The sequence below is a fragment of the Rhinatrema bivittatum genome, chromosome 6, assembly GCF_901001135.1.
Source record: "Rhinatrema bivittatum chromosome 6, aRhiBiv1.1, whole genome shotgun sequence".
Taxonomy (NCBI): Eukaryota; Metazoa; Chordata; class Amphibia; order Gymnophiona; family Rhinatrematidae; genus Rhinatrema; species Rhinatrema bivittatum.
The window spans coordinates 185,377,105-185,403,969 of record NC_042620.1 but is presented as its reverse complement, the minus strand read 5'-3'; the positions used below and the strand labels follow the sequence as shown (position 1 = coordinate 185,403,969).

Sequence of the window (26,865 nt, the reverse complement as noted above, 5' to 3'; positions counted from 1 at the left end):
GACCGCTCCTGAACGCCCGCTCCACCGACTGACATTTTTATCAGGTCTCGGGGGGTCTGGAGGGTGGTAATGAATTTATTGCGAACATCGTGGGGAGGGGTCACAAGGGGGGGGCAGGTTTCATTCATTCGGCAACTCTGGGGGGACAGGGGGGTGGGCTACTGTTTTTCGCAGGGCTGGGGGAGGGGGGGCAGGAGAGTGTGGGGTGGTTAGTTTAAGAGAACTTTTCTCATACGGTTGTTGTTTGGGGGAAGGGGGAGGTTCACACACAAATACATACACTAAACTTGCACGATCTTGGGAACGCACCAAAATAGCCCTCCCCAGACCACAAAACAAATTTGGTTAGGCACTCCCCTATTTGGCTACATAATGCGCACAGACGCCCAAGGACAGACCACATGTAGCACCAACAATTTTAATTTCCCAGGTCTTGGGGGGGGGGCAGGAGGGGTGGGTTATTATTTGATTTAAAGGGTTGGGATTGGGGGGTTTTTTTGGGGGGTGGGGGGGTTCCCACAGAAATAGAAAGACAAAAGTTTTCTGATCTGCAGGGTAGGCAGTAGGCGGTGGGAGGTGACAGTGAGGGGAGGGAGAATGAGGGGAGAGGTGAGTGTGAGGGGAGAGAGTTGGAGTGGGGACAGGGGAGGCAAGGGGGGGTGAGTGACTGAGGTAAATGAGCAAGGGGAAGGGGGAGGGAGGGAAAAGAACCTGACTCTGCCACTGCACCGCGTGGCGGGGTACCACTAGTTTCAAATAAAAGATGTGTTTAAAGAGTAGAGTTTCCCAGCTTCAACCAGTGTTTCTCTTTTCCCTTTAATGAAAAGCTATCTATTTAGCATGTGTATGTATATATGTGTATGCATGTGAATGAAACTAAATCCCCACTCCACTGGATGTAAACCATTATTTGCGCATTCCTAATAGACCATCATAATAGGCGTCATTGTGTGGCAATCCATGCCTGTCAATCACTCTGCCTTATATTTAATCATAGGTCAGTCCATATACTTTTTTTAAGGATTTTTTGGTGCTATAATTCTGCGTGTGAAAATTACTTAAAATGTCCTCTGTACCATTGACACCTTTAGCCAAACATATTATCTTCTTAGTATTTGATACTCTAGTACTTAGCTTTGGGTTGTAAGATCACAACTCCTGCCCTCAGTTCTCCAATCGGATCATCCAGTAATGTGAACAATACCACATTACTGCATTAAAGCCCAACGCTGTACAGGTTTCGGACGGTGTCGTCCTTCCTCAAGGGCAAAATTCGTTACTGCATTAACATGGCTCTCGGTGTTTTTTTCATGCATGAAAAAAACGCCGAGAGCCATGTTAATGCAGTAACGAATTTTGCCCTTGAGGAAGGACGACACCGTCCGAAACCTGTACAGCGTTGGGCTTTAATGCAGTAATGTGGTATTGTTCACATTACTGGATGATCCGATTGGAGAACTGAGGGCAGGAGTTGTGATCTTACAACCCAAAGCTAAGTACTAGAGTATCAAATACTAAGAAGATAATATGTTTGGCTAAAGGTGTCAATGGTACAGAGGACATTTTAAGTAATTTTCACACGCAGAATTATAGCACCAAAAAATCCTTAAAAAAAGTATATGGACTGACCTATGATTAAATATAAGGCAGAGTGATTGACAGGCATGGATTGCCACACAATGACGCCTATTATGATGGTCTATTAGGAATGCGCAAATAATGGTTTACATCCAGTGGAGTGGGGATTTAGTTTCATTCACATAGGTACACTGGTTCCCTCCTCAAATTAAAAGTTAGAGGACGACATTAGGGGTCTATCGTGTATATGTGTATGCATACATAATAGCTGTATGAAAATTTAGATAACCTGGGCATCAGTGTTGCCCAGATAAGTATCTTAGCTAGAAATACCTTAAGATACAAGGGATATTCAGCGGCCCAGCTTTGCTGATGAATATCTGCATATATCTTGCTACTTAACCGGATAAGTTATATCCAGCTAAGTTAGAACAGCTGTATGGCTGGTCTGAGTAGCACTGCTCTGATCCACCTCTGCCAGCTCACAGATTGACTTATCCGACTATTTAGCAGCCACTGAATATAACCGGATATTCAGCAGCTCACTAGATAGCCAGATAAGTCAGGCCCCCCATGACTAATTGAAAGCCTGAGTCAATCAACTTTTTGGGCCTTATTAACAACTAAAAAAAATAATAGTAATGAATCAACTTTTGCATGTGCCATATTCACTTTTTTATTTTCAATCTCTTAAAATCAGCAAATTGTAATTTTGCATTAAAAATTGCAGAAAGTGGTAATGTTTAACTTTGTGCCATGGAAATCATGTCTGCTTCTATTCTTATAGAGAATCATTGAAACATAAAACTTAGGGGTGTCTAAACCTTTGCATGAAAGTGTGTGTGTGTGCATGTTTATATACCACACTTGACTGAACCATTCTCAGCTTCAGGTGAAGTAATATGAAACAAACTGGTTTTAAAAAATGCTGTCAAAACTAGTTTTGCAATGTAGATGCGGCCTTTGCCATCATAATTTTCCTAAGCAAAAGCCTGGATGAACATGAAACTAAATTGCTACAACTACTGCATGCTGCATCTATTTACCATAATTCAAACTCAGCTAAATTCCTGCTCAATATATGCATTAGAAAAAAAGAAAGATTATCTGTTACATTCATACTATTTCTCTTCCCTTCTCCAGTTTCTAAAGATTTGCTTCTCGATTCACTGGAAGGTGGGGACTTTGAGAGTGAGTTCTCTTTCTTGAATCTGCTGAGTAACAATCCTGTAGGATTGGGAGAGTCTGGCCAAGAGTACCAGAATGTGTTGGGAAGAGCTGTCGCCAATCCCATTTCACCAGAGCCAGCAGCAACCTCCTCTGGATTTTTACCATCACAACTTCTGGACCTTGGACTTCACACCAATGGAGGTTTCAGCAGTGAGTGCTTGACAGATATTGCATTAAAGCTAAAATCTTTTTTTTAATCTATAAACAGGAAAACAATAATTAAGAACACCCTGAAACCTCTTAACATGCTTATTCAGAGACAAAACGTTCAGGTTTTGATTACTGTATATCAATGTTTCCCAACCGGTGTGCCTTCAGACAAGATCGGGTGTACCATGAAAAAATCATCACTGCCTGATGCTCAGATCCAGGCCCGAACTCTTCTCTAAATACCTCACAGCAATAAGAGACCACAGTGGTGACTCAAACTTGTAGGAGCTCCTCCTCTTCCTAATTACAGCATGCAGGGCATGGATAAGTGGGACCCGCTTTGTATGGTATATTCATGGCACACAGAACCTCCCTCCTTCTCCCTTGAGTCCTTCCAGCTTGTGTCTTATCCTCAGACTGTGTGAGACAAGTGTGAGACAAGTGAGACAAGTCACACTGGATGTGACTCACTTTGAGCACTGGGAGCAGCAATCAAGGTGACCAACTGAGCCAGTTTCCTGTACCACACCAATGTCTCTCTTCTTCACTTGTATATAGAGAGAGCTGGTCCATCATGGCTCATCCCCTCTCCCTTTGTTTTAAAATTTGGAAGATAGACTGATGGGGTTTTCAGTGCTTTCTTAATTCTTCTTTTGACCATAGGAGTCCTCTTCATGTTTGCACTGCCTGCTCTGTGGAGCCTGTTGTGCCACCCAACATTTTTATTAATGTAGGTGTGTTTTGGGTTTGAAAAGTTTGTGAAATAGTGCTCTAACAGTTGTTATATGGATGCCTCAGGAATGAGATTCAAGCTTTTATCATGAAATCCCCACACTCGGGACATGTCGGGATTAAGCATAAAATGACAATTCTAAAGTCATGTTATACCAAATATCAAGTGTCCATATATGAAATCAAAATGTGTAGTAAAGGACATATATATAGCACATATGTTTTATTTCTTTATTTAACCATTCTTACAATCCACTTCTTCCTACACTGCGTACAGAGCGGATTATATTATTACATGCACAGTAAAAACACACAAATAACCTGAACATAAAAACATTACAAAATGCAGACAATATTAATTCAAATGAAATACATGTACAATCAATAAGTTTAAAACTTATTTAAATCATATAAATGCTTTCAGAAAATAGATTTCAGCTTTTTTAGAACATTTTATATCTGATTCCCCATGCAGCTCTTCTGGAAGCATATTCCATAAAATAGTGCCTGCATAAATAATAAGCATGCGGGTCACTCCATATCAAGTGGACCACGGGTCCACGCTCAACCTACTCCAAATCGAACAAAATTTTGCATGGATGTTCTCTAGGGTCTCAAACAAAACCGTACTAAATTTTTACCTGGACCTCCATAGGTTGAATGGAGATCACCTCTGAATACTGTGCTCCCTGCAACCTAAAATGACCATTTTGTCCAGGTGCTGCAGCCTGAGAACTCCGCTCTGGAGCCTGAAATTTTGTGGATTAGTACAACCCCTGGTGGTAAGTCTCACTGCAAAATTTGGAACATAACGTGAGCTTGCTTCCCTTTTTATGGGCCAGCAAAGTATGTGAAAAATGTTAGAAAAGAAATTATAAGGCCTACTTTAACTCCTCATTGCTCCTGACATATACTTTGATTCGGGCCCTGACTGGACCAGTAGTGTAAAAGTTTTTATATAGTTTGCTGAGGAACATAGCACCCAGAGGATGTAATAATCCACAAAATTTCAGGCCCCTATCAAAGGTTGTTTGGCTACAGTGCTTAAACAAAGTGGTAGTTTTGTGTTGCGCGGACACAGTACTTTAAAAGAGTGACCTTCATTCAGCTGCCTCTAGCTCTTGAGCCAATAGAGATCCAGCCAAAAGTTTTGCATAGTTTTGTTTGAGGCCCTAGCAAACATCCACACAAAATATTATTGAATTTGAAGGAAGTCTTACGTGGACGATTTTCTAATTTGGTCCACTTGACAAGGAATGTCCCATATGGAAAATTATGAATAGATACAAATTTGCATGTGTGTATATTTTCTATGTGCACTATATATATTTTATTACATTTATTATGATTATATGTATGTGTATGTGTGTGTGTATATATATATATATATATATATATATATATTTATATATATATATATATATATATATATATAAATAGAGAGAGAGAATGTGAGAGAGAGAGAGAGAGAGAATGAGAATCTTGAGCATTAGATGTGTAGAAAAGCAATCTGTTTTCTTCTCCAGTTGGAATAACTTAATTGCAGTAAAACATTATAATAACATGATAAATGCTGACCCCACTAGTCTCCCTAAATTGAAACATTTTCTCTACTTTTCTACCACTTTGGCAGATGAGCATACAAATTCACATTGCCTAAATCAGGAGTCCCCAAACTTTGGCTTGCAGGCTGGATCCTGCCCATAGAGCTCGGTTTTCCAGTTTGCCATGCTTTTGGGGGCCAGATTCAGCCCACAGAAGAATTTGTTTTTTCTCCATCCCCACCTTAAAGCGTAGCTGCAGCAGAAAGCCTGGAGGGATTTCCCAGGCCCTTCCAGCAGTTGAAGAGCGCCCTGACCACACCCCGTGAAAGATCCACTGGTTGGGAGGCCAGGCCTTGCCAGTGGAAGATCAAGAGGCAAAGTGTGGAGAGAGAGAATGAGTGAGAAGGGGAGGGAAGGCACAGATGAGATTTGAAGGGAGGGAAGGGGTATGTGAGAGAGAGGGGAGGGAAGAGGGTGTGTGTGAGACAGAGGGGATGGGTGAGTGAGAAGGAAGGGGTAAAAGTAAGAGTGGAAGAAGGGGGGGTGTGAGGAAGTCTGGGGTGAGTGAAAGAAGAAGGGGAGAAGATAAGGGGCACAAAGGGTTGGGTGAGTGAAAGGGGAGGGCGACAGTGAGAGGGGAGTGAAAGGAGAGGAAAGGGAGAGGATGGAGTATGTTATTCATACATACTGTACATAGGCACACGCATACATATCCCCCCCACCTCAAGGGCCTAGGTTTCCATGGATGTGGCAAAGTTGCCAAATTCCAAGAAATATAGAAATATTGTTATTGATGCTCTTGATAACACTGTTTCCTGTTTTCTTGTTTCCAGCATTTCAAATGAATGAAAGGGCCAAACATGATGTCATAATTCCTTAACACAATAAAATCTTAAGTAAAACATCTCCCAGCAAAATCTAAGGGGAGTACTCACCTTGCCTACCACAGCAAAATCTGAAGGGAGCACCCTCCTTTAGCAAAATCTGAGCCCCTTGCCCAGATCTCTTGGTGATTTGCAATGTCCTATTTGGCACTTCCTCTGAAAAGTATGGGAATCCCTGGCCTAAACTAAGCCCAGCTCCCTTCACATATCCCTCCCCCAAGTTCTCAACCCTGTTTCCACCACCTCCCACCAAGAGTCCCAAGTATATCCTCCTTTTTTGTGTCTTCTATTCAAGATCCTGATAAGCTCTTTACCTCTTTGCCCTCCTCAAGCATTTTAAAATTCCTGATTTTGGCTGACAGTACCTCTGCTGGTAGTCTGTTCCAGATGCTAATTACCCTGTCAGTAAGGCAATATTTTCTCATGTTTTCTTTTCACCTTCCTTCCTGCAATTTCTTCTCATGATCCCTTGTGAATGACTTTTTTCTTCCACGAAAGACTTTTTCTGCCCATATTTTATTGAAGCCTGTCAAATATGTGAAAGATTCTATAATGCCCCCTCCCTTTTTTTTTTTCCAATAAGTATATTTTATGTGTCTTAAGTCTTTCTTTGTAGGGTTTAAGTCACAGATCCTGTATAATTTTAGTAGCCTTTGAAGGCTTCTTACAGTGCTTATCCCCGTTTACAGATAAATAGACACTGTACTCAAGTCCGGTTAGAAGCATGTATTGGTATGCAAAGTAAAGATAGAGTATCAGGAAGGAAGGATAAATGACTGTCCCTGATAGTCACTGTTAGAACTCCTTCAGTTCTCTACCTATAGATTAGCTGTTTATATAGAGAATTTCTTTCTTTGTTTACCAGCTTTCCTCTTATCTCAGCACATCATGACAGCTGGATCTGTTTGTTTTCATCTTAGCCCACTATTGCCCCAACAGTATCTTTCCTGTTCCCACAGGCTCTTATCTCTCTTCTATCTGAGTTTCAGCCTTACCACAGCACATGTGGTTTTGGCATCATGAATCCTTTTTGTCTGGTTGTCAGATCTCCTGCTGGCGATGTGTTTTTTTTTTTTTTCTGATATAAATCATGAGTATCACAGCTGCAGTTCAGTGCATATACATTGTCTGCTAGAGCTGTCTCTTGTTCTGCAGATATACACCCTTTTCTGAACCCTCAATTTTCCTACTCAGGTACAGTCACCCAACCCATAGTTCATAGGATTCTTACTCTCTTGAAACCTCCACTTCCCCTGTTTTAGATGCTTTATACACTGGCTTCCAGTGTCATTTAGAGAGGTTTTTAAAGTTATTGTATAAATGTCCTAAGTTTTAAAAGATAAGATAGCCTGGTACACTCCAGCCAGGGAACTGTGTCAGCAAGGAACCTTGTTTGACCATAACGTTGCATAATGAGGTGAAATATATGGGTCAAAGAGAAGGGCCCTTTTCTTGTTATGGGCTGCTTTTATGGAACTCTTTGCCTAACTTAATTCGGTCCTCTGCAGACTTTTGAAGTTTTGATAGGACTAAGACATGAAAGCATTTATGACAGCAGGTTAGATTTTATTAAAAGTTTTGTTTCAAGGATACATCTATTCTATATATAATTTTCTGGTGGTTTTATATTTATTTATTAATGTATAGTTTTTTAATTTCAACATGTCTGTTGTTGAAGCTGAATTTGTTAATTTCTTCTAAGTCACTTGGAGCTATGACTAGATAAGTGAGTCAAATAGAATGAATGAATAAATAAAATAAAATAAGAACCAGAACAGCTTCACTAGTTCCTAATTTTCTGTTGCTTCCGTAATATAATATGTTCTTTTTCCAGACTGGACCTTTGTGCACTCTTGTTCAGAACCGGTGCTGCCTACGTATCAATCCCAGGCCGTAACTCAACCGGTGCTGCCTCCAAATTCACCAACTGTACCCACCAAGGGTAAGTGAGGTGTTTATAGTGAACAGATGTATTTATTTGAAATGTTTCCAAAGAATACTGATATACTCAAAGCATCTTACCTGTAATAGAACTGCACATAATACTCAAGGTACAGTTGCACTATGGTTTGATGACAGAGGCAATCACAATATAAAATATATACAAATAAAATATATAATATTTTAATATTTATACTAGGATCTCATTTAAAATAATAGAAAAAGGTATAAAAATATATTAAAAAAAAATATTTACAAAAAACACAAAAGTGATTCGTCTTAGTTAGACTGTATTTAATGCTTATGGTGTAAAAGTGAACATTTCACATATCCCCACTTCAAGTAAACCCCTTTTGATCTAAAATTTCCTAGGCACTGACTCAATAAAGTGAGTTGAGAGATGAAGGTCATCTCATTTCAAAAAAGATGTGGCAGAACTAGAAAACGTACAAAGAAGGGCAACAAAAATGATAAAAGGGGTGGAATAAATTCCTTATGAAGAAAAGCTATACCGTTTTGGGCTCTTCAGCTTGCAGAAAAGAAGACAAAGAAAGGTACATGATAGAGACTTATAACATCATGAATGGGGTGGAACAGGTAAATAGGGAATGGTTATCTTTTCTTTTAAATACTACTAAAACTAGAGGACAATCTATAACACAAATCGGAGAAAATATTTTTTCATTCAATGTTCAAGCTGAGGAATTTGTTGCCAGAGGATGTGGTTAAGGCACGTAGCACAACTAGGTTCATAAAAGGGTTTGGATAAGTTCCTGGAGGAAAAAATCCATAAACCATTGTTAGCCAGGTAGACTTAAGAAAGCTACTGCTTATTCCTGGGAGTGAGCAGCAAAAACCTGATGATCTGTTTGGGATATGCTGGGTACTTATATTCCAGATTGGTCACTGTCCGAGACAGAATGCTGGGCTTAATGGACCTTTGGTCTGATTCAGCCTGCAATTTTATGGTCTTATGATTTCTACAATCTGAGACTCAAATTGTTTTCCTTGTTACACACTTGAATAGCATTGAGAGTTTTTCTTTGGTACTGACAGTTTTATTTAAATATTAATTTTTATTTTAGACTTAAGTGGCCACTTACTGCACAGCAGCAATGTAACTTCATTTGTGAACTTACCCTTGCCTGGCACAAACCCGAATCTGTTTTGTGTAGAACATGTGCACTCAGAAAACGTTGCTCTGTAATTTTGAGAATATGGGAGATGCTTAGCGCGACAGCTGGAGTAGAATAATATTTTTTCCGTCAATAGGCAAGCTGAATTAGCCATGCTTCATAGGTGATGTCATCAAGCGGCACTGGGCATGCATGGCAATTTCCGTGAAAACAATCATTCAATAAGGCTTCTCAGTTCCTTTTGATCTGTGCAGAGCACAGATAGAGGAATCTGTCTCTCATCGATTCCTCTCCTCAGAAAAAGAAATACTCACTTACTCAAACCCCCAAACAGCACTTTTCAGTGCTCATCATGGCTTAGAAAAACCTTTTGGGTTCAAATATTGTAGTTGTGCCCATATAATGTCCATCACAGATGGTCACAACTATTGCTACATCTGCCTTGGCCCGGACCGGGATCAGGCAAACTGCTGTGAAGGCGGACTGATGTCACCAAGGGTTTAGTGGCACAGAGTTGAAAAAATGGCAAGACTTAGGGTAGAGGATGCCCTGACTTTGGACCATTTGTCAGGAGAATGAGAAGACTGAGGTAGATTGACCAAATCTTCCCCAGATCAGTTATGGCATTCCCACTCTCAGAAGTGCCGACCAGCCTCCGCTGGAGGGGCCAGGATAAAGCCAAGGCAAACAGGGGGTGCTGAAAGATTCAATGACTCACAAGGTGAAAGCCCCCAGAGCGCACACTACCTATTAAGGCGGTACCACAAGAAAAGGTCATACAGTTGGAGAAGAACCCTCCCTCATACTCTCCACCATCATTCCCAACAAGGGTGGAATAAATCACCAACATTGTGTGGAATTTCGTCTCATCACAAATTCAACCACCAAATTTTCCATCAGTGTACCCCATTTGACCAATAGTTCCTGAGCAGGTTATGCCAGTAATGCCTCCAAATTACTGCATCAGGATGGTCAGGGGGCAGCAGAGAACGAACTCCCTCTTTCATCCCTTCAAGGGAACCTTCACAGCCACCTTCCCCATGGTCAGAAAGGCCCAGTAAGACCATCTCCAGGGGAGTTCCCAGCGAGCTCCATGGGCCTACACTCAGATCCACTAGAGGAACCCCCAGAGCACTCCTCTCCTCCAGAGGATGTAACATACTCACTTTTTGTTGAAAAAGTAGGCACTACCTTAAATGCAGACATAAGGAAGGAGCCAGATCCTCGAGCAGAAGTGATGGAGAGTCTAAAGATTTTAGAAATCCCGTCTGAATCCACCACTCTTCCATCCCATCCAGTGCTACAAAAAGCACCAATAAAAGCATGGGAATCTCCCTCTTCTGGAACTATCATTGCCGGGAAACTGGATCTCAAATTCAGATTGCAGAATACACCAGGCTACGGGATTGTACAACTCCCCCCATAATTCAGTGGTTGTGGAGTCAGCCATGAAGGAGGCAAAAAAATTCACGACACCACTCTAAATTCGCCCCCAGGAAAAGACCACAAGTTATTGGATGACTTCGGTAAGAAGTTATTCCAAAGTTCCATGCTGTCCACTCGCATACAGCACCACCAATTTTATATGGTTCAATATTTGTATGAAACTTTGCAATGATTGAAGCCATATATAAGATCAGAAGGCGGGCAGCCAACCTCCCCACAACCTCTACATGACATGGAGGAAGGGCTCTGACACCTTGTAAGATCAGTGTATGAAAGCTTCGACTTGGCAGCAAGAACCTCAGTGGCCTCCATTGCTGCATGGCATGTGGTATGGCTTTGGGCAAGTAGCATCAGAGAAGGATGTTCATGACAAGTTGTCAAATCTTCCTTGTTTAAGTGACAGTCTTGTTGGAGAAAAGCTGAAAAAAACAATAACTCAGCTGAAAGAGCAAAATGTCGCTTTGCAGTCCCTCTCTGCAGGCAGTGACCATTCAACTGGAACATGTAGTTTCTATTCACAATATAAAAAACCTTTCTTCCCAAAAAGATCATAGCAGCCATACCAGGACTACCTACAAACCCCATACCAGTCGCCACACCCTCAGCAATCAGTCTTCACAAAGTGCCTAGCTGTGGCGGTAGTCCATTTACGCTGTTCTGGAGTAAGAATTTTTCTTTACCTCATTGACTGTCTCTTAAAAGCACTTTCAAAAGAAACTCTGCGATCCCACACAGAGTCCACCATAGTTGCCTAGAGTTTATAGGCTTCATTATAAATTACGAAAAGTCAAATTGCATCCAATCCATTCTATCCAATTCATAGGGGCTCGAATAGATTCCCTACAGTTCAAAGTGTTCCTTCTGGAGGACAGAGAAACCAAGCTTCAAATCTTAGCAAACCACATCCTACAAAAGACTTATATGTCAGTACACAACATTTTGATGCTACTAGGGGATTTAGCAGCGGTGATACATGTGGTGTCTTTAACTCGACTACACATGTGTCGTCTACAGTAGGGTTTACGAACACAATGGAATCAATTCCTGCAGCCCCTATCATCCAGACTAGCAATTACCAAATTCATGAACCTAGACATCAAGTGGGGCCTTGGTCAAGGAGTCTTGGAAGTGGGAGCCTTGTTTCCACCACAATCTCATCAGATCATACTCACCATAGATGCCTCCACATGGGGCTGGGGAGCCCACTTCAAATGCAAGGGCTCTGGTTCCCCCAGGAATCATTTTACCAAATAAATCTACTAGATTTAAGAGCAATTTAATGTGTGCTGAAAGTCTTCCAGCACATGCTTCAGAGAAAAAGTATAATGATGCACACAATCAGGTGGCGGTGTTTTACATAAACAAGGAGGAACAGGTTCTTGGAACCTCTGCCAAGAGACACTAAAGATCTGGGATTGGGCCAAAGCCAACCTGGCAACTCTGTAAGCAGTCTACCTGCCAGGAATTGCAAATACAGAAGCAGACAGACTCTGCAGAGTTTTGCAATCACACGAGTGGGTCCTGTCACAAAGTATAGCCAACCACCTCTTCTAATAACGAAGACGACCTAGGATAGACCTGTTTGCATTGGAAGGGATCAGGAAAGTGACCAGTTTTTACTCCATTCATCCCAGCCTATACAGAAGAGCTCTGGATGCCGCCCTATTCTGTTGGTCTCTTGGACTCCTTTATGCCTTCCCTTTGATTCCACTCATATCCAAAACAATACAAAAATGCATGCAAGACCGGGCCAGGATAATATTAGTGGCCCCAGCATGGCCGAGACCATCATGGTATGCATATCTTGTACCGTTTTCAGAATGTCTCTCACAAAGCCTGGGGAAACAACCCAACATTACTGACCCAGGAGAAAGAATCACTCCTTCATCTTCTTCAAACTTCACTCAATCTCATGGCATGGATATTGAATGCTCAACAATAGCGCATTTGTACTTATCCACTGACATTGAAGACATCTTAGTGTTGGCAAGAAAACCTTCCACATTCCACTTGAAGGCGTAGTTATGGTGTCATTACTGCACCTGGTGCAAAGATCATTCTAGCAACACTCACCTGTGAACCTAGACAATTACTATTTTCCTAGGACAAGCAGGATGGCACATTGAACATGCCCAGCATGCCACTATCCATGTGTCCATGCGGGGTCTTTCTTTAGTCTCTTTTTTTTCCGCATTGTTGTCATCTCATGTTGGTGGAACTCGTGCTCTTCTTTGGTTCACCGGTTTTTTCATCGGTCGGTGAGTTTTTTTCCTCTCCTTCAGTGTCCACCAGTTTTCAAGCCTTTGCGGTCTTCTGTGCACCTTATGGTGGCATTAGGCTTCCGTCAATGCCCCTGGACTATGTTCTTAACGGATCCACATGAAGTGTGCATCCTGTGTTTGGGGGCATTGCACGATGTTTGAGACTGCGACTTATGTGCTCAGGTGACCCCAAAGGGTAATCGCGCCAGGCTGGACAAGATGGAGAAGGTCTTTGGATCGAGCAAGTCAGATCCTTCCACTCCGGCATCAATGCCATCAACGCCCAAGGATCATGGGGGAGCCGTTTGTCCTCGATCCCTCAGTGGCCACTCCTCCCCTGGGGCCTTTGAGTGAGAAGGGCGCCAAGGATCGGCCTGTGTCAGTCTCCTCCAAGTCGCGGACTTCTGGATCCTCGTCCTTGGCATCTGAGAAAGACCAGACTGAGCACCATGGGAAGTCTCGTAAGCACAGTTGCCTGTCTCTGTCCTCACACGGTGCCGGGCTTGGGCTGACCACGGCGCTTGCCGCCTGCCCCCGAAGCAGCCCCAGCGAGATGAGGCCCGATCCTCCCTCGAGTCCGGTGGCCTGAGGGCTGTCCACACTGATTCCGGTGTTGGGCACAGACCCTCCTCGGCATCCCAAGGAGGGACTGGCCTCGCCTCGTCTCTCTCCTCTCAGCCTGTCCCTTCATCGGAGGCTTTCGAAACGGAGCTTGAGCATCTGGTGCGCGTGATGGTGGAATGCACTTTGCACGACAGGGAGCTGGCACTCCCCGATGACTGTGGAACCGTTGTTGGACCAACTCAATGTCCTCCTGATGCAGCTGTTTCTGGCGCCCTGTGATCCCTCAATGACCCATAGGGCATCCAAGCTAGTCCTCTTTGGGGACTCTTTCTGGAACAAGGGGTCTGTCTGTGCCTTCTGCTCCACTGGGGCCCTGGCCTGCGCTGCCTGGGCTGGTGCCTGGACCCTCAGGTCCCCCGCTACCCACAGATCCTCTGGTGCCTCTGCCCTGGGATGCACCCAGCGCCCCCCAGCCTTCCTGGGCAGTCTCGGTGAGCCTGAGACCCATTTTGACCCTTAGGGAGGTGATGCCTCCGATGAATTGTCGGTGTATTCCGATGGTCTTCCTTCAGATTCATGTCCCTCGAAGGAGCGACATCGATCTCCGCCAGAGGACCTAACCTTCGCGGGCTTTGTCCAGGCTATGGCTGAGGCCATACCTTTTCAGCTTATGACAGAGGAAGATGCCCACCATAAGATGCTGGAGCTCCTCCAGTTTGTGGATGCCCTGAAGGAGGTAGTGGAGGTCACTGTTCAAGAGATCTTCTGAGAGCTGCTTCTCCAGCTCTGGGAACACCCCCTCTCCATTGCCCCGGTGAACTGGAAGGCCAGATGGACTGTATCTGGTGCAGCAGGCCATGGGCTTTGAGAAGTGTCAGCTTCCCCACCAGTTGGTGGTGGTGGAGTCTGTGCTGAAGAAGGCAAAGAGGTAGAAGACTCATGCCTCTGCTCCCCCTGACAAGGAGTACAGGGCGTGGGATACTATGGGTAGGGGAATGTTTCAGGGCTCCATGTTGGTAGCCTGTATCGCCTCCTATCTTTTACACACGACCCAATACACCCGTAACCTCTGGAAGCAAGTCCAGGATGTTGCGGATGAACTGGCCCAGCAGTACCAGGAAGTCCTTATGTCTATTGTCCAGCAGGGCCTTGAATGTGTTCTACCTACGACATCTTTTGAGACCGTGGGCCGGGTTGCGGCTGCCGGTATTTCTGCGAGGCATCTCGCTTGGCTCTGTGCCTCAGACTTTTGTCCTGAATTTCAGGAGTGGCTAGCTGATTTACCCTGCACCAGGGATAATCTTTTTGGTGACAAGGTGAAGGATGCAGTCATGCAGCTGAAGGATCACCATGAGACCCTCCAGTATCTGTCAGCCAGCATCTCTGCTTCTCCGTCCTCCTCTAAGAATTCCTCCCAACCACTCCCGCCCACAGCAGGCAAGCTCCAGGGGGAGGTCAAAACAGCAGCGGGGCCTCAGCCAGCGCCCCAGGCTAGCTCGGCTATGTGATTTGGTGGGTTGCGAGGGAGCATAAACCAGTGGTCACTGCCAGTGCTGGAGGACCCACCGGACGGGAGCCATCTCCAGCTCTTTGCGGACCGATGGCCATCCATGACTTCGGATCAGTGGGTCCTGTCCATACTCCGTCATGGGTAAAAGCATCAGTAGCATGGATTCTTCTTAGTGTTTGGGTAATTGCCAGGTTCTTGTGGCCTGGTTTTGGCCTCTGTTGGAAACAGGATGCTGGGCTTGATGGACCCCCTCGGTCTGACCCAGCATGGCAATTTCTTATGTTCTTATGTTCATGGCTGTTCCACTGGATTCGCCCCCGTGTTCACGTTGGGGTACCATCTCACAACCGGAACTGCTCCTAGTGGAGCGCTCTGCCCTTCTGGCCAGGGCAGTGGAGCCCATTCCTTGGGGGCAGCAGGGATGAGGTTTTTACTCCCGTTACTTCTTGATTCCAAAGAGAACAGGAGGCCTCTATCCCATCATCGATCTGCGAGCCTTGAACAGATTTCTAAAAAGAGAAAATTTCAAGATGGTATTCTTGGGCATCTTGATTACCCTCTTGCAGAGAGGGGACTGGCTTTGCTCCCTTGACCTGAAAGATGCCTACACCCACATCAAGATCCTCCCAAATCACAGGAAGTATTTCCGTTTTGTAGTGGGTCATCAGCATTTTCAGTACCGCGTACTCTCGTTTGGCCTGGCCTGTGCGCCACAGGTCTTCACAAAGTATTTGGCCATGGTGGGAGCCTATTTATGCCAGCGGAGGATCCAGGTTTTTCCATACCTGGACAACTGGCTGGTCAAGAGCAGCACGCAGGTGGGAGCCTTGCGGTTGCTACACTGGACCATTTGTGTTTTGGAGTCCCTCAGGTTCCTGATCAATTACCTGAAGTCCCATCTCCATCCATCTTCAAGGCTGGATTTCATAGGAGCCATGGTGGATGCGACCCAGACGAAGGCCTTTTTGCCCCACAACAGAGTACGCACGCTGATGTCCCTGGTGAAGGAAGTCCAGCAATGCCGGCTGGTGTTCACAGAGCGTATGCTGCAGCTTCTGGGACACATGGCCGCCACTGTCCATGTCACCCCTTTTTCCCATTTGTATATGCATCAGACTTAGTGATCCCTGCAATCCCAGTGGCACCAGGCCACCTAAGGCTTTCAAGTTCGCATTCAGGTTTCCCCCTCTCTCAGGGCTTCCCTGTCTTGATGGAGGACCCCTTCCAATATGGAAATGGGTATACCTTTTCAGGCTCATCCCACCCAGATTGTGCTTGCCACAGATGCATCCCACCTGGGATGCGGTGCCCATGGTGATGGCCTTCACACCCAGATCTCTGGACTACACAAGAAGCTCTGAGTCAGATAAACTTCTTAGAGCTATGGGCGATCCGGTACTCTCTGTGGGCCTTCCGGGATTGGCTATCTAACAAGGTGGTCCTCATCCGGCCTGACAATCAGGTAGCCATGTGATATATCAACAAGCAGGGGGCACCAGATCCTTCCTCCTCTGTCAGGAGGCAATGCAGATCTGGGCTTGGACGCTGGCTCAGGGGATGTTGCTCCCGGCCGTGTACTTGGCCGGTGTGGAGAATGCCCTGGTAGACAGGCTGAGCCGAACTTTCATGCCCCATGAGTGGTCCCTGAAGCAGAATGTGGCGGATTGAATCTTCCATCTCTGAACCCCAGACATGGATTTATTTGCCTTCCCCTGCAACAGGAAAGTTCCTCGGTACTGCTCCATGTCCAGGTCAGATGGCAAGCCAGACAATACCCCTTTTTCCTTCACGCGTATCTCCACTCCCGTTGGTATTGAAGATGCTTTTGAAGCTTCGCCAGGACAGGGGGACTGTGATCCTCGTAGCCCCCCATTGGCTGAGACAGGTTTGGTTCCTGCTCCTGCGGGATCTCTCCCAGTGGGACCTGATCCATCTGGGGACTGCCCCAGACTTCCTCACTTAAGATGAGGGCAGGCTGCACCACCCCAACCTCTGGGCCCCATCTCTCACAACCTGGATGTTGAGTGGTTGATCTTGCGGCCTCTTGACCTCTTGGAGGAGGTGTCTTGAGTCCTGGTGGCTTCAAGGAAATGTTATGCTTTGAAATAGAGGAGGTTTATGGTCTGGTGTTGCCAGGTAGGATCTCTACCCCTTCTCCTGCCCTACCCGGCAGCTCCTGGATTACCTGCTGCACCTCTCGGAAGCTGGGCTTAAAATCAACTTTGTTCAGGAACATCTGAGTGCCATAGGCGCTGACCACTAGGAGGTAATGTTTCACCAGTCTTGGTGCAGCCCACAGTAGGGAGATTCATGCATGGGTTGCTTCAGTTGAGGTCTCCCCTAAGGCACCCACGGTTTCCTGGGATCTTAATATGGTGTTGGCCCAGCTGATGAAGCCACCGTTTGAACCGCTATGCTCCTCCACTCTCAAGTATTTGACCTGGAAGGTCATATGCTTGGTAGCGATCACGTTGGCATGCAGAGTCAGTGAACTGCATGCCTTGGTGACTTATCCACCCTACCCAAGGGTTTTCCATGACAGGGTGGTTCTACACATACACCCTAAGTTCCTGCCGAAGGTGGTGGCAGATTTCCATCTTAACTAATCCATTGTCCTGCGTACTTTCTTCTCTAGACCTCACTTATTCCAACCAAGGAGAAAAGGCGCTGCACACACTTGATTGTAAGAGGGCCTTAGCCTTCTACCTGGACCTGACGGCAGGCCACAGATGGTCCACCCAGCTCTTTGTCTCTTTTGACTGTAATAGGCTGGGAGTGGCAACCTCTCTCCACCTGGCTAACAGACTGCATTTCTTTCTGCTATGTCCAGGCGAGACTGCAACTGGGGGGGCCACCTTATGGTCATTCTGTCAGAGCCATGGTGACTTCTGTGGCTCACCTGCATGCAGATCCAATAGGGGAGATCTGCAAGATTGCGACATGGAATTCTTTCCACACCTTCATAGCTCATTGTTGTCTGAACAGGGACGGCCGCTGGGATAGCACATTTGGCCAGTCTGTCCTCAGGAATCTCTTTCAGCTGTGAACCCAACTCTTCCTGCCTAAGGCCCCTAGTTTGAGTTCAGATTTTCCCCACTGTTACCACCAGCACCTCTGTTGTTGTGCCAGTTGGCACCTGATTTGGTGTCTGTTGGTCCCATTGTTTTTCAGGTCCAGTCTGTAGCTAGGGATTCACCCACTTGTAATGACTACTGCCTGGTTTGTTGTGTTATTTTTTCATAATTACTTACGAAACTGAAGAGAGACCCCCGCGTGGATAGTGGCTTGCTGGGCATGCTCAGTGTGCCAGTCAAAGTTCCTCGTGCCAGGCTCCATCTGATGATATCGCCCACTTGTGAGGACTAACATCCTGCTGTCCTGGGAGAACACCTGTTACAGGTAAGCAACTTTGCTGAATACCTACAACTTCTCACCAGAAGAGGTCAGGCCACCTCATCCATCTGGGTTCATCTAAGCTCAATAGCTGTTTGTATCACCATGAAAACAGGAACCCGATATCAATGCACCACTTCCTGATTCATGAAGAGACTGATTTGAATTCATCCTCCTATCCCATAGGATCTGAACAGTTCTTACCACTTTAATGAAATCGCCTTTCAGACCTCTAGAGTCAACCAAACTCAAATATTTAACTTGTCAAATAGACTTCCTAGTGGCAATCACCTCTGCCAAAAGAGTGAGCAAATTGCAAGTGTTTGTACTCTACCCTCCATACCTGCAGTTCTTTCATGACAAAGTAGTCCTACGGACCCATCCAAAGTTTTTGCCAAAAGTAGTATCGGCATTCTACTTGAACCTGTCAGTCATGCTCCCCACGTTCTTTTCTAAGCCACACACACATGACTAGGACTGACAACGTCACATTTTACGCTGCAAGCAGGTATTAGCCTATTACAAACGCAGGGTGCACGATCATAGGCAATCTTCTCAGCTTTTCGTATCATACGACCACAATAAATTGGGAACTCCAGTTGCAAAACAAACTCTCTCTAATTGGATTACCTCCTACATACAATAGTCCATTCTGTTGCAACATCCCGTAAAAGCACACCAAGTACATGTAACAACAACTTCAATACCGCACTAACACATTGTGCCAGTAGAAGAAATCCTTAAAACAGCTACCTGGTCTTCTGTTCACACCTTCACAGATGGCTCGGTGGGAAAAGCAATACTAAACCAACTCTTATACAGATAAACGAGATCCATAGAGGAGTCTGGGTTGTAAAAAAGAAGAAGAAAAATCAGGCTCTGCATATAGTCTGTAATTTGTTTTAACAGCCCTCAGCTTGGGATTCCCCATGAGGCATGGCTAATTCAGCCTGCTTATCAAATGAAAAAAGCAAGTTTGCTTACCATAAATGGTGTTTTCCATAGATAGCAGGATGAATTAGCCATGTTTCATGGGTGACATCATTGAGTGGCACTAAATAGAGCTGTCTCTCAAAGCTTTAGAGCTTTTGCCCTACTGGGCATGTGTGGCAGCTCCTGTTCCAGAAGGCTCCTCAGTTCTTATCCAAGCAGAAAAGGACATCCAGCTGCATAGAGAATGCTGTCCAGGGAGGAGGATGGGAACACATGGCTAATTCATCTTGCTATACTGTTTACCGTTAAGCAAACTTGCTTTATTGTTTATTTACACTTTTCAGCACTTCAAAGCAAATTACATTCAGGTACTGTAGATATTTCCCTGTCCCTAGAGGGCTTACAATCTAAGAGCCTACAGAATGGGGAAAAAAGCCTTAGTGAATCAGACAAATTTATACCTGAGGGAATGGAAGGTGTAAAGTGACTTGCCCAAGGTCACAAGGCGCACCAGAGGGATTTGAACCCTGGCTTGTAGCCTGCTGCTCTAACCACTAGTCTACTCCTCTATAGAGTCTGATTTAAACTGATTGGGGGGTGGGGGCAGAAGAAAGATAGGTAGCAGAAACATGCAACATCACTTATTCTGTGAACTCCTGAACCAGGAGCAGGGAGTAGGAGCAAATTTGGATGGACAGAATAGAACAAAAGTTATAGAATACTATAAGAGTATTCTTTCCAAAACATGCAAATACAGGCACAGGTATTGAAAAAGGATACACAGTGCAGTTTCTGTGAGTAAGGCATGACTTAATCGGCGAACTGAAACGTATGGAATGATCGTGAAGCAGAAAAACGGAAGAATGAGGAGAATGTTAAATAAGAAGAAAAATGTAGTGGACACAGACATGGCATCAAGTAAGGAAAAGGAGGTTTAAAAAAGGCAGTTCTGGATGAGTGTCCATCTTTGGCATGGATATCATGGCTTTTTAATATTTTCTCGTAGTATCCATGACTTCCCTAGAAACTTGTGAAGAATCATAAAATAAAGCTTGAAAATCATAGTAGAAAGGACATAGTTCAAACTATAAGGTATTGCAAACTGTTTGGTCATTTCAAATAACCAAAACAGTGTTAATGCTTTCAAAATAAGCCTGGTGTTTTAGATTGTGTCAGTTGTACCTAGAAGGGACATCCATAACTTGCGTATCTGACACATACAATACTCTAATAGGCTTCCAGGCAAGGTGAGAAATTTAATCTGCAGCTCCTTGCAGGAAGTAGTTAGATTGAAATGAATAGTTTTGATGTCATTTTTTGTATGAAAAAGGATAGCAGATGTCAGTACTAAAATTATTTTCATACTGAAGCTTTTCAAAATTGCTGAGAACAGAAGTGGTATTGATCTGCCTTTAGAATATTTGAATCAAATACCGTGAGGCCAGATAAATAAGGCAGCTGAGAGAAGTTCTCTGAGGACAAGGGAAATACCAGTTTTGTTGGCACTACCTGGGACAGGATAAGACTATCCTGGTGGTTGTATTCTTGATTTTTAGAGAAGTCTGTATATTTGAGCAGATTCTTGGACTAGAAATGTATGTTGAGGATTTATTTTGACAGAGCAAAGATGATATGAACCCTCATAGCCAAAAGAAGCAACATATCCTGATTTTGTTTAAAAAAAAAATCTTTTTCTTATATTTCAAAATACAATTGAATATCTGCTGTATCAAATGGGCATTCTTCTATCTGTTTTGCTTTAAAACATGTTCTGTATTGCTATTTAGTATTTTGATGCTTGAAGACAGACTGATATATTGTTATAGCCTGAGCGACAGGTGCCAGTTTTTGATGCCTCAGGATATATCTCTGAGATGGAGAAAAGAGTTATAGGAAGATATTTAACTCCTTGATTACACAGTAGGCAGATTCATTAAGGGAATTCTTTAGGTATGCTGCTGGTAGGATACTATGAGTTCAGTAATCAAACAAGGAATAAAATCATTAGTTAAGAAGGAGAGTGAGAGGTTTATTATTTGAGAAAGTAAATATCACTGAAGGAAAAAGGACTTACATTGAATAGACAAGCTTAAGGAAATCTGATTAATATTTTAAACTGGTATGCATATATATGCTGTATTTTGTGAGAGAGATGCCCACAGACAGGTAAAACTTCACAAAAATGTTATTCCCTTTGTAACTTCCTGAGATGGAATCCATATCTGCTGTGACCTGCTCTTAGGGGGCGCTCGAACCCTATTGGATAGGAGAACACACATGCTACCTCCCGGGCACAGGACCTTTCACATAGGCGTTATTTTCCTCCATAATTTCTGGGCCTATTTCAGGGCTTGCACTCATGACTGCTGCTGGGCCCCAGGAGGAAGCAGCTCTTGACAGACAAGTCCCTTATCGGGCCTTGGGACTTGTAGAAAGGGAAATAACTGGAAGCATTTCAACATAACTGAGCTTTGCAGCTGCTCTGCCGGCATGGTACTTATTCTAAACACTTATGGCTTGAAGGTGGAAATATCTTGGGTTTATATAGAGTTACCTACAAAAATTCTTAGCAAACTTTACAGTTTATAATTCTTGAGAAACAGACACATCACCAGCTCAAGCCTCTGTAGCCTGTCAGCACAGTACTCTTCAGAATGGAAGAACAATTTTACAGTCTGTTTATTGTTAGCCAGCTATGGTGCAAGCAAACTCAGGTACAGGTAGATGACATAGGTTACCCAAGAACATGCATAGTCTGTGGTGCTTTAGTGGACACTCCTTGTTCTATAATATTCTCTCATATTTCCCCTCATTCTAGCCCGGAAGAGTGATAACCCAGACATGTCGGCCTGGTTCAACCTGTTTGCAGACCTGGATCCTCTTTCAAACCCAGATGCTATTGGACGTTCAGATGATGAACTGCTGAGTGCTTGACTGAAGAGTTTAGGTGGATAACTTGTTACTAATGAGGCACTACAATGGCCTTGAAGTACACTTTTTCTTTTTTTTTTTAAATCTGATAGAAATGAATTCTGATCCTTCCCTAGCCACTCTGAGTGCATAGCATCCCAGCGATAATTTAGCTCACCTGTTCACACAGCGAGATGCTTTTATTAAAGGTTTACATCAGGTCTATCAACAAAAAATCCCATTATTTTACAATGGGGTAAACAAACATGTCCTTTATCATCTCTAATGGGCCTAGTTTCCAGAATGAATATTCAAGACACATTTGCATACATTTGATTATTCTCAAAAGCACACGTGGGACCCACTTATCTAAAGGAATGTAGATAATCTTTCATACTTTTTTTTTTTTTAACTGTTTATAGTGCTGTATAGCAAGAACAATTTCCTAGCTCAAACCTAGCTCTGATGATGACATAATCCTAATCTAATTTTATTTTTTGAGTTGTGAAAATATAATTGCTTGTGTTAGTGTAAAAGTAGAAATGCCAGGAAAACATTTTAAAATTGAAGAATTAGATGCAAGCATTCAGTTAGGGACCAATGTTTTCAGTTTTTATTTTATTTTGCAGGGGATTGCAATGCTATAACAAAAAAAAGTCAGTGGAAATTGACCTTGATATAATACACAAGAGAAAAATCAGTCAGTTATTTTTCCACAGATTTCTTTTTTATTCGAAAATTGAAATTCCCAGACACAATAAAATAAAAACTGAAAATGAAGGCCCCCTACGTTCATTGCAAAGTCTGAAGGATTTTCTTTGTTGTTCGATTTTCACAGATCTTTATGCAGCCATCAATTAGCTTTTCCTTTAGTTTGAAAACCAATTGAGCTGCGGTTTTGAGCAGCATGAGGCCTGGAAGCATGTGTAGGGGGTTGAAGTGCCAAAAGGTGGACTATAAATAAATAAAATTGTGCCTTTCCATCTCTCTCTTGAACAAAGTGAATGACTGCTACAACCCATTCGAATGGAATCCTGTTTCAGTGCACAGTTTGGGTAGGTCTTGTTCCAGTCACCAATGACAAATGAGCATGCCCTCATCCAGAAACAGTGAATACTGGCATTGTGTATCCCTTGGCTAATGTCCCATTCACCTTTATATCTAGTGAGAGCAGAGGCAAAATCTAAAGCTGAGAGAGATGATAAAGTCTTGGTGCTCAGTCATACCCAGCAGAAAATCCATTAAAAATAAAACTGAGCATTTTAGTCAAATATCACATGTTATTTTTATTCCACTTTTCAGCACTTCAAAGCGGATTACGTTCAGGTCGGATAGGTATTTCCCCTTACAGTCTGAGGCAATGGAGGGTAAAGTGACTTGACCAAGATCACAAGGAGTGGCAGAGGAATTTGAATCCTGCTTTCCCTCATTCGTAGCTTGCTGCTCTAAGCACTAGGCGGCTACTCCACTCAAATATAAGTGGGCCTAGGCTTCCTCTCTTTGGTCATCATGAGAGGCTAAAATCTATCCCATACATACCTTTGTCTATAAGGATGACATCAGCTGCTGTAATCCTTCAAGGTTCTCATGATCATATTAAAGTGCTCCTGAAATACTGTGTAGTGAATAGCAGAGTGATGGCATTCTGACACAACCTAAGAACACAATGAATTAAAATCACCAAGTGCAATAGGAACAAAGCCCTGCATTAAAGCAACTCACACTGTTTAGATTTTAGTAGCCCCCTTTGGTTTGGGGCCATTTTTTGGAGGTTATAATGTTTCAGTGTAAAGTGCTCATTAACGTTTACTTCCCACAAAAGTTCAAAAACTTGCTTCAAGCCTACAGGACCCTCTTTACTTCTGCCGTCTTGAAACCAGATTCAAATAGTGGTAAAGTATAACAGCTTCTGGGATCACTAGGTACAGTTCTGTTTCCCAAAACAATGTAACCTCTGTGATCATCTATGCTGCTCTGCTCTTCTGATAATCAGCTTACTAGTAGTCATAAGCTTACCTCTAAAACATAAAACATCACACTCCTTGATTCCAAATTTGGCATCCCCATTAGCAGGTAGAGGTGCTAGAGTACTTTTACATTTTGAAGCAATGGCATTGCTTGGGTTTGCACCCTGGTGCACAATCTCCCACCAGCTAGCCTTGATGGGGGAAAGAAACAGAAGTTGTTTTATTCTGGTTATCTTCTACTCTGTAAATGTTTGTTTAGTGTAAAGATGTTTAGTAAATGTGGGAACATTTTGTACTATCTTGAAAAAGATTGTTGAAATATTTATTGACTATTTATTAACTTGCACAGTTCCACTGGTTTTTCTTTCTGTACTGAGCCTCTGGTGTACGCTTATAACCAGAATGCCCCAAGTGTTACAAGCGGATTTCAAGTGTTTTCTGACCGTGCTATTTTGCTGTTTCTTTTCTTAGATTACAAGATTGATTTTTGTTTTCTTTTTTTTATAATGAAGTAAACACAAGTGGTATAACATTTTTTTTAAAGTGATTTATTCTCAGAGTTGGATTTGCACTTAAGCAGAAAGGAGAGACCTCCTGTACAGAACAGGAAAGTGAAGGGGATTCTTAGCTGTGTGTGGCTCAGGGCTTTACTATGGTCAAGAGTGGGGTCTCCCTTGTTATCCTAAATCCAGTTTATTCTTTTAAGAAGTCCATTGCCTTTTTTTCTCCCAACCTCGCTCTAGAAATCCTATTATGTTTTAAATTAAACTACCACCACCGTACCATTCCAATCTCTCAAAAATAATTAAAAAAAACAAATAAACAGAATTGTAGCATTTGATGGCCAGGCCAATTGAAAATTGTGAATAATTTTAGACCAGCTTCTGAAGAGCTTACTGGAATGTGACTGCTTTGCCAGAGACATGTTGCGGACCTGATTTACTTCCATTCTGTGTCTATGGGGAAAAACCTTAGTAAGTCAGGTTGAGTCACTTTCTTCAGAGTTGGGGTGAGGTGGGTGCTTTTTCTTAAATGAATGATAAAGTTTCAGGGAGGACAGGTGGGATGAAGCTTGATCCAGTATTTGAACTGCAAGGCTTCTGAAAAATGAATTTTAACTAAAAAAAAAAAGTACACAATAAAGCAAATTCCAAAATCATATGCAAGAAAGTGTGGATGTAAAGTTTAACTTTCAGATATTTTTTTGCTTAAAAACGTTAACATGCCCATTATATGATTATAAAATAATGTTTTCATGTTTAAGTGTGTGTGCATTTAGAATTAAATGTTTTCACAGGTAGGAGTCTGGGGAAATTATTCCCTTTCTCCCTAGAGATTAGAGACCAATAGTTTTTAAATAGAGCTCGAGCTATTGATGAATCATTTCTAAGGAAATGCTGGGCACTCTGTTATGGATTTTCCAGCTCTGTCTCTGCTACTCCTCAATGAGTAAGTTTAGGCTGAGCCACCCAAAAGAAGACTAAAGTAGCACTGTATTAATTAATTTATGACCTTTATTATACCGATGTTCGTGAAACACATCACACCGGTTTACAAATAACCAAATGAAAGAGAAAAATTACAAAAAACGAGAAGGGGGAGCAGGCTGGGAGAGGAAGGAGGGCAGGGGTGGATAAGACTGTTAGAAGGAAAGGAACGCAGATCAGAAAAGAAAGGATAGTCATATTAACTTGCTTAAAAAAATTAATTAATGAGGACCTGTACAACCTGTGGTTGACTGACTGGTATTTCAGCAAAACCGGTGTTACTTCATTAACTAGATCTCTTACCAGTCTGTGTTCAAAACATGGCAGAAGAAACATTCATTTCTCCTTTTCCCCTTAAACTAAAATTTTGAGGGCTGCCCTTGTAACTTATTGGCAGTGCTGTGCACCGTCATGTAAAAGGTTCCTGGTTGGTTGCCCGGGGATATTGCAGAAACTGCATTCACAACCCCTGATTTGGGAGGGAGTCACAGTCAGCCCCCTTGGTCAAATTTAGAGCCCATTGTGCAGATTCTGGAATGTGCCCTGGTGCATGGCTCCCAGCCTTGGTACCGCTGCTGTGATGCCCAGTCTAGGAACAGTGGGGAGGAAGAATCTCTAGGAGGGGAAATCCCCAGCTAATTGTGAATAAAAGCACGAGATGGCTAGTTCTGACTGAGCTGGAAGAAAAGAGAAAGGAGGAACTACTGAGTACCTGTAAAAAGGACAAGCAGGATGGTAGTCCTCACAAATGGGTGACATCATTGGATGGAGCCCTGTCACGGAACACTTTTGTCAAAGTTTCTAGAACTTTGACTGGCACACTGAGCATGCCACTAACCCTGTAGCCACCAGGGGTCCCCCTTGTTAAGCACCAAGTCATTATTTATGACGCTTATGTCCAGGGATACAAGAACACTTAGATTTCGTAGAAAGTATAATTTTTTTATTGAACAATATAAGTATTCTTGGGAGATGCTGGATGCCCTTTTTCTGACAAACTGACCAGCATCTCATTGTATACATGAATTGACCCTTCTTTTATAGGTAAAATAATATAGTACTAGGTTAGAAATTCTAGAAGTGCATGACTACCCAGAGAATAATTTACATAGGTTGTCATGTCAACAGCATGTTAAGATTATCCCTAAGCTACCCTGAGTATTTCTCCAAGGTGAGGCCCATTTACCATCACACTTTAG

At 43.3% G+C, this 26,865-nt stretch overlaps 1 protein-coding gene across 3 annotated transcripts in view; it reads left to right on the top strand.

Annotated features, from left to right (window-relative positions):
• Positions 1–26,435, top strand: part of ICA1L (islet cell autoantigen 1 like) — a 213,832-nt gene extending 187,397 nt beyond the window's left edge. For all 3 annotated transcript variants that reach the window (XM_029606294.1, XM_029606293.1, XM_029606295.1), the window contains 3 exons: positions 2,722–2,958; positions 7,953–8,060; positions 22,121–26,435. In XM_029606294.1, coding sequence (XP_029462154.1) covers positions 2,722–2,958; positions 7,953–8,060; positions 22,121–22,236 — 461 coding nt within the window. In that variant the 3' untranslated portion in view covers positions 22,237–26,435. The remainder of the gene's footprint in view (positions 1–2,721; positions 2,959–7,952; positions 8,061–22,120) is intronic.
• The last annotated feature ends 430 nt before the right edge of the window (positions 26,436–26,865 follow it).